Raw genomic sequence first — 12,081 nt, forward strand, 5'->3', positions numbered from 1 at the left:
TGGTTTAGGGTTTTTGTTTTTTTTGTTTTTTTTTGGGGGGGGGTTGTTTTGTTCTGCTTTTTTTGCCAGCCCTGGGGCTTGAACTCAGGGCCTGAGCACTGTCCCTGAGCACTTGAGCCACAGCACCACTTCTGGCCTTTTCTGTGTATGCGGTGCTGAGGAATCGAACCCAGGGCTTCATGCATACTAGGCAAACACTCTCCCCCTAAGCCATATTCCCAGCACCTCCTTGTTTTTGTTGGTTTGTTTGTTTCTGTTTTTTGCAAAAAATGGAGTGCAGTGAACATGGGAAATTTCTGATAAACTGTATTCCATTGACTTGTACCTTGTTTTCAGCCTTCTCCAGGGCTGCCTGCCTTCCCACCTCCTCCTGGTGTTCTGAGTCCTGAACTGCTATGGCTGCTTGGAGCTGCCTGGTGACAGGGGCTGGAGGATTTCTGGGCCAAAAGATCATTAGCTTCTTGATGGAGGAAAAGGAGCTGCAAGAGATCAGGGCAATGGACAAAAACATTACTCCAGACATCAGAGAAGAATTTTCAAGTGAGCTCCATTGTGAATCCTGGGTGTGTGGCGATGGGGTCTGGCTTGGAAACAGGAGGATGCTTGTGCCCCTCATGGTCCCCTCATGGACAGTCATTCGGAGGATGCAGGAAGGAAACAGCAAGTGCGCAGTGCACAGCTGTGGAAAGAGTGGATTGCGGGCGTGCCGAAGAAGTGCAGAAAGCAGACACAGCCAGTTATTGGGCTTCTGAGCCTCTCTTCTTCTTCTCTCGTGGAAATCATTCACCAGCTCTGCCCCTAGTCTCCAGGTCTTTCAAGAACTGAGGGCTGCAGGTCCCTCCCCTACCGATTGCCAGAGACCGGTTACTTTTTGCTACTTGCTGGTTTTAGTTTGGTGGTCACTGCGTTTAAATTGGGTGAAATACAACATGAGGGATTTTAGGAGGTTACTTTTTTTTTTTTTTTTGCCAGTCCTGGGCCTTGAACTCAGGACCTGAGCACTGTCCCGGGCTTCTTTTTGCTCAAGGCTAGCACTCTACCTCTTGAGCCACAGCTCCACTTCTGGCCTTTTTCTATATATGTGGTGCTGAGGAATTGAACCCAGGGCTTCATGTACACAAGGCAAGCACTCTTGCCACTAGGCCATATTCCCAGCCCTAGTAGGTTACATTTTGTGTGAAAATGTTTGTGGGAAATTTAAGAAGAGCTAGAGACGATAAATGTGAGCGCTGCCTAAGCAGGGTGCACTGCACAACAGGCAGAGCCAGGGCCAGCGTGGCCACACACTCTCCAGATTCCTTAGGCTGCTTTCCCCCAGTCCCTTTTCCTCAGCTCTATTCTCCTCAGGGACTAGCAGGAAGAAGGCTGGTGTCCAGGCAGAGCTGTTGGCTGCCCTCCCTCGCCATCTAGTGGTGCTTAGTGGTAAAGAAGAAGGAAAAGGCGGGGAAAGGAGGCTATGTGATAAAGATCTCTAATCATCCAGAGAATATGTTTTCATTTTCACTTCTGTGCCACCTAGTGTCACCTTCTGGAGCTAATTATCATAGTTCCTCTTAGACAGCGAGAAAGACTAAGAGCTAAGGACTAAGGTGAGAGCCCTAGCCTTGACATGGCCCCTGTAATTGGTCCTCTGACTCTGGGTCCAGAGAATGCTTAGTCTCTTTTTGCTGCCCCACTGTGTGCTCCAGTGGTTCCACACACACACTACTCTAGCCTAAGAGGATTCAGTGTCAGCCCTGGATAGACACTCGGTGCTCTCTGCACACAAAGGACCTTCCACAGCTCTCCAGGACAGCACCCACCTCGTCTGTGCTTCTCACAGAATACCCCATATGTCAAACTTACTCCTCGGCCACCCTCGATGGTGTTTTTGAATGGAAGTAATCACAGGATCATTATCACTTATAATCCTAGTGTTTCAGCAGTATATGCAGGGCTATGACACATGGAAGGGGCAGCAGAAGGGAAAGAATGCAGACTCCCATGTCCTCCCTGTGCCAGGATCTGTGTGCCCTGTTTGCGGTGAAATCCCCTGGCTCTGGGCTTCTCTTCTCTTGTTACCCCATCTCCTCTGACACCAGTAAGAGAGAAGGGAAAGGAAGGGAGGGAGAAGCAGCAGATGCAACAGAATCAGAGACGTCCACGGTCCAATACACATCTCACCCCAGTAGCCTCTTCAGTTCCCCTCCTCCACTAGAAGGCCCTGCTGGGAAGGCCTGACAAAGAAAGGGCCTGGCATAGCTGGCACTCGGCAGAGCATTAGCAGGCAGAGTAGCCCTAATTCACTGCCAAATTCAGTTCAATTGACCCTTCCTTTTCCTATCTCGAAAGTTAACCATAAGCAACTAGACCTACCCGTGGGCTGGAGGAGTAACTGAGCAAGGCAGGGAGGCAGGCATATTCTGGACTGGAGTCTACACTAGCAGTGTGTGCTTAGCTCTGTCCCTGAGCTGCTCTGGCCTGTGTGCCTCACCTGTACTTCAGCCCTCAGATTTCAGAAGGAAATCAGAAATCAATTGGAAAGGAAATTGCTTATTTGTGTGTAAATTATGGAGCCAGGCATCCACACAGATTGCATGAAGCACTGTGCTCTATTTGGTGGCCATTAAGGTGACACCATGATGAGCAGTGGTGTCTCGTGTGGGGATGGCCAGCTGGCTAAAGAAGCAGTCAGTGCCTTTGAGACTAACTGGGTTGCTACGGTGATGTCAGCTCTCAGGATATCTAGTATCTTAGAGGTTGACTTAAGTCTAGCACTGGAGCCATTCTAAGTTCCTCATCAATGATTACACTCTACCTCTACTCACTCAAGCATGGACCATAAGGGCTGAAGGGAACTTGCTGATTGTGTTCTACCCAGACATAGTATCCACTGAGTCCTGTCTGGGCCAGGTCTGAAGTGCTCCATTGTTACATGTCCTTCCTCCAATCATAGCCCTAGAACCTAGCTCCTGCTCCTCAGAACTCAGTCATGGAGTGTGAGTGGACCTCCTGATCACCTAGCTCTCTGTGTCAAGCTTAAACTGATGCCATTATTAGCTTTCTAAACTACATCTCTGAAACTGTCTCTCTGTCAATGCCAAATCTACATGCAAATATTATTTCCCTACCGGACTAGGGAAAATACTGTGTTTTCCCTCTTGTATCCAGCTCTCACAACCTCTCCATCTGATCTTGCTAGATATTACCAACTTCTCTTTATGAAATGAATTTAATATGTTCATTTCACACACAGCAAAACTCACTGTTCAGATGCATTTCATTAAACAGGATGTCATGGAAAGGGTTTTGTTGTTCCCACTAAGTGCTACAGATTTCCATTCCTGTGTCTTTATAGCTCTTCCATTAACTGAAAGCGCTATTCCTTCCAACATTATCACATTAAGATTGTACCTGAACACCAAGACAATGGGCACCTGCATGAGGATCTTTTGTGAGCCATCCAGAAAGCTGCCCAATGCCTGTTCTGCTGTTCCCACAGAGCTACAGACCAAGGCCAAGATGACAGTGCTGGAAGGAGATATTCTGGATGCCCAGTGTCTGAGGAGGGCCTGCCAGGGAGTCTCTATTGTCATCCATACTGCTGCTCTGATTGATGTCACTGGCGTCAATCTCAGAGAGACCATCATGGACATCAACTTCAAAGGTACAGTGCCGGGGGGTTCGGGGAGGAGGGGAGAGGTGGGATGGAGGGCAACATGGATAAAAAGGCAAGTGAAGAAAGGAAGAAAACAAGCAATTTTACAGCTCCTGCCTGTCCTGGGTCTGCTGCATCCCTGGCTCACCAGGGCCAGCTGAGAGAACTCGGGCTGTGGTCTGTGTTGTAGATGAGAAACCACAGCTGAGAAGGGGCAAGCAGATGGCAGCCCCACAGCTTGTCCATGGGTGAGCAGAGATTTAAATACACCTGGATCTCTCCAGCTGCTATGATTGCTCTTCCTCCTGATCCTACATTCCACCCTCAACTAGACTCAGACCCCACACCCTCCATATCCATTCACCCTGCCTCCCTGGGCAGACCAGACCTTGTAGCAGCCTCCTCCGCATGCTCTTAACGCCTCAATCCTGCCCACCTGAAGTCAGGATTCCTCTAGAAGACTAGCAAAGCCACTCCACGGTGCTCTGCTAGGAAACACGTTTGGGACTTGCCTTCCCAGAACCCCTCCCATGCCGTCCATGACGGCCTCTCAGCTCACCACTGGAGGAGTCTTGACCAGCTGGTCCTAGCGATACCCAGAGCCACCCCGCAGCTTCTCATCCCTAAATGATCTGTGGCTCTTTCTAAAGTACAAGTTCTTAATCTAGTACAAGTCTAAACATACTCCCTCGAGGAAGCCTGCCTTGTAATTTTTTTAAATCCCTCTGGCCCCCCAGGGCCATTCTTTCCAGACTGAGTGCACCCTAGTCCTTTCCCTTTCATATCTTGACTTTCAATCTCAGGACTCAGTGGTTGCTATTTTAAACCACCAGTTGCCTTTGGATTTCCAGCAGTATCTCAGAAGTGGCTCATTCTAGTGTCTGATTCACCACCCCCATCGCTGTCTACAGTGTGGGAAGGTATGGCAAGGCCTTAGTTCTGCTCCTAGCCTTTCAAGGGATATTTGCCATGTTTTCCAACAAGAGAGGTGGGAAATGAGAGGGATGGTGCTACAGGAGTGACATCACTAAACCCTGTCACAGGCTTAGAAAATATGTCACAATGATGGTAATTTTTATCTTGCTGAACTTCAGTCTGAAATTACTTGTCCACCACATTTACCTTAAAATGAGGCCAGAAGTCCTGAGAGTAAAATTATAGTAAGACTCTTAAATAGGTATATTGCCTTTGCCTGGGACAGTTCTTCCTTCTGTTAGAGAAGTTGTCATGCTGTGCATTTCCACCATGACCAAAACTTCCAACAAGCTCTGACAATGTGAGTGTTCCCAGCTGAGGACCCATTTTGCTCTTTAGTTCTCCACCATAGTCCATAGAAAAGACCAGTGCAGAGCCTGAGAATGAAAGCAAAAAGGAAATCTTATCATTCCTACAGTTCATAGCTAGGTAAATGAAGGCAGAGAAAGACCTAGACTGACTTTGCAAGGAACGCAAAACCCATCCAATGGAAGCTGGGTCTCTAACATCTACCAACTAGATAACAACTTGCCCATTTATACATAGAATCATGATCTGACAATGACTCGTTGACTTATAAAAAAGGAAAAAAGCAAAACCAACAAGTAATGTTCATTTACATTAATTGCTTGGGTGATTGCCCACCAATCTAAAAGAACATGAGCTCCTGAGATTATGTATTTAAAAGGACCTGTTATGAAATGATATATATATATAATATGCATACTATATATGCTATTATGTTATATGTATATAATAGTAACTTAAACCATTATATTGAAAAGGACAAAATCAAAAAGAATATGTAGGGCTGGGAATGTGACTTACTTGTAGAGTGCTTACCTAGCATGCATGAAGCCCTGGGTTCGATTCCTCAGTACCAATATACACAGCAAAAGCTGGAAATGGTGCTGTGGCTCAAGTAGTATAGTGCTACCCTTGAGCAAAAGAAGCTCAGGGACAGTGCCCAGGCCCTGACTTCAAGCCCTTAGACTGGAAAAGAATATATGTGTGTGTGTGTGTGTGTGTGTGTGTGTGTGTGTGTGTGTGTATATATCTCATAAACACATGCTCATACATAGGCAGACACATAGGAATATGGTCCCACAATGCAGAGTCAGAATCTCTTGATTTGGGCATTATTCTTGTGGCTGTTGCTACCATTGCCCATATTTGACTCTGGGACAGATAAAAACCCACCCAAATGTAGGTTTCCTTCAATTGGGTGAAGAATATAGATGACCATGAATTTGAAGGCACGGAAAACGCTTTGCTTTGTCTCCGCATGTTGACACCATCTTCGCCTTTGGCAGGTACCCAGCTCCTATTGGAAGCCTGTGTCCAAGCAAGTGTACCAATCTTCATCCATACCAGCTCAGTGGAAGTGGCAGGACCCAACTCCTACAAGGAGATCATTCAGAATGGCCAGGAGGAAGAGCCTCTCGAATGCAGGTGGACTGAACCATACCCATACAGCAAAAAGTTGGCTGAGAAGGCTGTGTTGGCAGCCAATGGGTGCACTCTTAAAGATGGTGGTACCTTGCATACTTGTGCCTTAAGGCCTATGTACATCTATGGGGAAGGAAGCAAACTAATTTCCCCCATTGTGAAGAGAGCCCTCACAACCAACGGTGTACTGGAAAAAACAGGCCCATTTTCTCTGGTCAACCCAGTCTATGTGGGCAATGTGGCCTGGGCCCACATTCTGGCCTGCAGAGGCCTGAGGGATCCCAAGAAGGCACCAAGCATCCAGGGGCAGTTCTACTACATATCAGATGACACACCTCCCCAAAGCTATGATGACTTAAATGATACCCTGTGCAAAGAATGGGGCCTCCGCCGCGACTCCAGGCCCAGCCCTCCTCTCTTCCTGATGTACTGGCTTGCCTTCCTGCTGGAAGCAGTGAGCTTCCTGCTGAGCCCCATCTACACATACCGACCCCCCTTTACCCGACATTTACTGGTACTCTCAAACAGCGCGTACACCTACTCCTACAAGAAAGCACAGAGGCATCTTGGGTATGAGCCCCGCTTCTCCTGGGAGGAAGCCAAGCAGAAAACCACAGAATGGGTTGGTTCACTTGTGAAGCAGCACAAGGGGACACTGAAGTCAAAAGCTCAGTGATGTGGGGGTAGCCATCTTCCCAGCCCCCACTTTATTATATTTTATGTTTAAAATTTCAAATAGTTGTACAGGGCATTACAGTTTACAAGGAGAGCACTCTTGCCACTAGGCCATATTCCCAGCCCCAGGGATTACGGTTTAACATGTCCATTTATATTTCCAAGGCTTCTCAATCAGTCACCCTTTCCAGCCATCCCACATTCCCTCCACCTCCTCTCTGTCCTTCAGGATTCACCCATCTTCCTCCCACTAACCCCCTTTCATACTTTTTCAGCATCCTGGTGTTTATTTTGTTAAACTGTTACTTTTTCAAAGTGTTGACTCCATGGAATTTCACTGCTGAATATACTGTGTTTTAGTCATCTTGATACTTTGTGTGTGTGTGTGTGTGTGTGTGTGTGTGTGTTTATGCACAAGTCCCTGTGTTTATTTCATAGGTTGTTTGTCTTGTTTTGTTTTTTCTTTTTGGTGGTTTTTTTGTTGTTGTTGTTTTTGTTTTTTTGGCCAGTGCTGGGCCTTGGACTCAGGGCCTGAGCACTGTCCCTGGCTTCTTTTTGCTCAAGGCTAGCACTCTGCCACTTGAGCCACAGCGCCACTTCTTCTGTATATGTGGTGCTGGGAAATTGAACCCAGTTCATGGCCTGGCTCATTAGCTCAGTGTGATGTTTTCTAGATGCCTACATTTTCCTGAAGATGACAAAATTTCATTCCTCTAGACGGATACATGAAATTCCATTGCATATACGTGTGTGCATATATATGAAATGTTTATAATTACTATTTCAAAAGTAATTCCACTTAACCAATCAATAGAAAAAGAAAAACTTCCAAAAGGAGCACACACCACCCAGAAAGCCCCACAAACTGCATGGGTCTTGATGGGTATTTTGACACTCATGTTGACTTCAGGTAGACCACTTCAAGACAGGAATATAACACTCTGTCTTCAATGGGTTATAATCTTACCCAAGCACAGCGTGTGAACTCCTAGAATGTGGGAGATCTTCCTAGCAATGTCTCTCTCCTCCAGAAAGTGGTCAAAGACATATTTATGGTATGTGATATAATTCACAGAAATGAAGACTGGTTTGATGCTAGGCAGAGGAATCAGATCCAGGTTCCCCTTTATCCTTGCAAGGGTTAGCCTGTGCCTGCTTCTGCATCTCTTTCCTACCTATCTCCCCGGTGAATGATCACCATGCCTATCTCTGGTGATACTCAAAGTTCAAGGAAGGGACTCCCCAGGTGCTCTACTGTGAGGGGGGTCGGGTCTCAGCTCTGGGACATGGGAAGGAAGGCCACCTGGACACTCTAACTTATTTTCAAGGATGAGAATCAGCACACAGATCCACTCCCAATCCAGAAGTTAGAGCACACACCTTGGTGGACTGTCTTCTGTGGCTCAAGTGACAGCATGGGACACCTCTAATGAACCCCACGTCTGCAGGAAGCCTGTCCATCTCATCACAATGCTGGGAAATCCTCCGCATACAAGGGGAACGCCAGCATGAACATTGCTCACACGCTTACATATTCCTTAAGCAGAGACCTCCTCAAGCAGAGACAAACTTGCTTTATGAAACATTTCCCAGTCCCATCTCTGGTGTCCTAAGCTGAGCGTTTCCTGTGGCCTTGACAAGCAGGGCACTGGGTACAGGCAGAGAGTGGGGAAGAGCATGTAGTTGCACAAGGTCAGGTGGAAATGGCAGCCTTCAGCTTGTCCTTCTGGTGAGCAGGGCTCAAAACATGGGCTGGAGTTGGGAGCTGAAAGCTCAGACATGAGGGTTCCATGGAAAACAGGGAGCAGAGACGGTTCATGCTGGAGACTCAATTGCTTTTTCAGAATGACTTTCCTTTCTAAAAGAATAGCAGCCTTAAGAATGGCAAGAATGGCTGCAGGGGAGTGTGCGGTGAGGACTTGGTCTTCATAGTGAGGTGATGTCATGAAGGTCAGAGAAGATGGAGGCTGACCCAGTGAAACAGATTGAGAAGTGGCAGACGCGGCCTTCCATGTCCTTCCTGGGTTCTCTGGTGACCACAGAAGGCCATGTTGCTCTCTGGTGCTCTTTGTAGCCCTCACTTACTTTTCACCTGGCTGTCTAGACAAGATGTATGACTGTGGCTACAGGAGTCTATGGGAAGAAAAGTGTGGGATTGCTTAAAGTGCTCATTGTTTCTGCATGTCCCAGCACAGGATATGATTCGATCCTTAAGTTTTATACTTCTTACTGTCTCCAAGAAGATAAAAAGTGCGCAGCCGGTGATGAAAGCAACCCATTCCTGTTGTCCAAATTAAAAATAAATAAATAAATAAACGGGGGCTGGGAACATGGCCTAGTAGCAAGAGTGCTTCACTCATATACATGAAGCCCTGGGTTCAATTCCCCATCACCACATATATAGAAAACAGCCAGAAGTGGCACTGTGGATCAAGTGGCAGAGTGCTAGCCTTGAGCAAAGACAAGCCAGGGACAGTGCTCAGGCCCTGAGTCCAAGGACCAGGACTGGAAAAAAAAAATTTTAAAACAAACCAGTTGGCAATATTTAACTATATGCCAGCTAAATTTGGCTGACTGCATTTAGTTATCAAAGAGAGTTCAAAAACAAACATCACAAAAATTTCAGTGAGGTCACTAATAAGCTCATCTTCACTAATCAATCCCAAGAATTCCAAGTTCACCAGACATAGTTCCTCTGTGTTGGCAGAGCCCAATTTCACCAGGTAAATCATTCCATGTGGTACAGTCATGAAGAGCAGCTCCATTCTCATATTCACACGGTAGGCTTACCTAAATTAAAGCATACTATAATTTAGTGTTCCCAGCAGATGACTGTGGGTCCTGGAGCTAACCTGCTTGATGCTCCAAGAACTTGGGTGACCCCAGGTTTGTGGCTATCTTCCTCCAAAACAAGTGCCCAGCCTTCCCATAATCCTAAGGGCTCAGAGGAAAGCAAACAAGAAGGAGCTGTAATCATTAAGAGGAGAAAGGTTGTATTTACAGATGCAGAGACCGTGCAAGGAATGACTAGTCAAAGTCCACTGCAGATGACAAGCACTGTCTGTTATTAATTATCAAGATATACCATACAGAAATGGTTAATGTATAATTCTTATTTTTCAAGAGATTCGGAAACAGATTTTTTGGCAGATTACATAGAGAATGTCCCATTTTCCATAACTCCGTATCCATGACCTATCCTCCTATCCTCTGCTCCACCATTCCTACACTAGAAAGGAATGAACATACAGGTCTTTGGAAACAGACACCAGTGGTATAACATTAACACCTTCACAAATATCAAAGCAACAGCATCCTAGGGAGCACCTGTAATGTACACACAACAAGAGTTCATGTTTATTATGTTCAAAGTCCAGGATAAAAAGCTCCAGCTCTGCTTGAAGCTGAGGAAGCAGCACACAGGCTCTTACAATCGACTTTTTAACAGCTGAACAGGTTAGTGCTTTTCATTTTCTTCCTACTGTTTCTGATGGTGGTGGGCACATGGATTTTGTCATGATGGACCAGAGGGAAGAAGAAGGTTGTGATGTTGTGATGTGCCTTTCTTGGGCTCAGGGCCAGAGTCATTCCCATATCCCTCTCTAAAGCAGGCTATGGTGCCCCCTAAGAAATACTAATTCCACAGGGGCCTGGCCTTGAGCGCTCAAGGAAGGTATACACAACAGCCAACACAGCTTTTATCTAAGGCCTTTCCCCTTTCCTACTCTTAGTTATCACTGAGGCATTTACTTGGTGTCTAAGCCTATTCCTGCCTGCTTCTCCATGTTTCAACCATGGCTATATGTAACTATACCCAGAGTTACACTAGACTAGAGTCCTAAACTGAAGATTCCACATGTCAGATTTGGCCACTTATGCCAAGACATGATGGAAGAAGATCTGAATTGTTGAAAGGCACGGGAAATTTAGTAATGGGCTGGCCTGCACGTGAGAGGAGGGAGAAAGCAATTCAGCCTGTCTTCCAAGCAGAGACCAGAGCTTTAGGGTTAGATGCAGGAAGCACTGAGGCAGGAATGCATGCATAAATCCCTTGTTGAGGTCAAATGTGTGGTCAGTGGTCAAGAGGATGATTAAGGATTGGACAGGTGGAACCATATCAAGATAAGGCCATTGTTTTTGAGAAACATTGATAAGTTTGGATTCTTATCACAAGAGGTTTCTCCATGGATTCTGACATTCCGGAAATCCAAGGTGCTACAAAAGAGAGTTCCAGATGAAAGGACATATGTGAAAAATGCAGGCAGGGCATTTGCTGGCCCAAGTGAAAGGTCAGTGTTTTCGCACTGACCATACTTACTAAGTTACCTGCTGTAGGAAGTCACTTTTAAATATAGAAATAAGCCAAAAGGAGTTGAGATATCAATGTTAAGCAGCTTTCAAACACAATCATAGCTGAACTTTACCACTGGGCTACACACACCTCTAACCCATCTCCACAAGAGTTTGAACTTTGTTATTCCTGCTGACTTTCTGTACAACATAAACCTTCCCACAAACTCCCTAAAGAATGAATCTATACTCAGTTGTTTATTTACAATACAGATAAACTGTTGCCAGCACTCATCAAAAGTTTCATTAATTTCCAGCTGACTTTTCTAGCTTAAAGCTTGAAGCAGGGCTACCATTTTGTATATCTTAGGCAACTCATTTTCAGAACTGATTGAATCTGTTTTGCTGGACTTCAACTGCACACACACACACACACACACACACACACACACACACACACTTTTCGCTATTCTCTCCCACGTTGATTTTAATCTCAGTTGAAATAAATAGTGCAGAATTAGGGTCAGTGGGATGGAATTTAGTAGAATGATGCTGAGTTTCAGCAATGAGTCCTGGGAAACCTCTAGGTTATGTATGATGGACAACTGCTGCACTGAAAGCCACTGGAAATGTGAGGTAGAGAGTGTATATAGCTTCCTGGATATATAAGGAAATAAAAGCTTACAAGTGAAATGTTGAATCTTTTTTATTAAATGCAAGATGGGTGAGATGAAAGTAAAAGAGAGATCTGGACAGACTGCTTCCTGGACGCCCTCACAGCTCCAGCCAAAAATAAAACTGTGTTGCACAAGTGTCACACACTACTCTAAGACCTTTGGTCTGCAATCTGGTCTGTTCGGGTGAGGGTAATTCTAAGAAACCATGGAAGCCAAGGAGTGTGCTGTGAAGGAACTGTCTTGTTTATATTACTCGCATGGATTGTGAAAGTACCTAGTTCGCTCAGCATGTCTGGTTTTCAGTTCCACACAGTAAAAGCAGATGTTTGAGTTGCTAAAGTATCTACAGCTCCAGATAGAGCCAGTTCATATGGTTCC

At 45.8% G+C, this 12,081-nt stretch overlaps 1 protein-coding gene across 1 annotated transcript; it reads left to right on the plus strand.

Moving 5' to 3' along the window:
• Positions 1-294: 294 nt before the first annotated feature.
• LOC125355478 (3 beta-hydroxysteroid dehydrogenase/Delta 5-->4-isomerase type 1-like) lies at positions 295-6,925 on the plus strand. The gene is made up of 4 exons (XM_048351875.1): positions 295-540; positions 3,482-3,646; positions 5,926-6,809; positions 6,866-6,925. The coding sequence occupies exons 1-3, from the start codon at positions 396-398 to the stop codon at positions 6,735-6,737; spliced, it is 1,122 nt and encodes a 373-aa protein (XP_048207832.1). The 5' UTR covers positions 295-395; the 3' UTR covers positions 6,738-6,809; positions 6,866-6,925.
• The last annotated feature ends 5,156 nt before the right edge of the window (positions 6,926-12,081 follow it).

Source organism: Perognathus longimembris, chromosome 7 (genome assembly GCF_023159225.1).
Source record: "Perognathus longimembris pacificus isolate PPM17 chromosome 7, ASM2315922v1, whole genome shotgun sequence".
NCBI classification, from domain to species: Eukaryota; Metazoa; Chordata; class Mammalia; order Rodentia; family Heteromyidae; genus Perognathus; species Perognathus longimembris.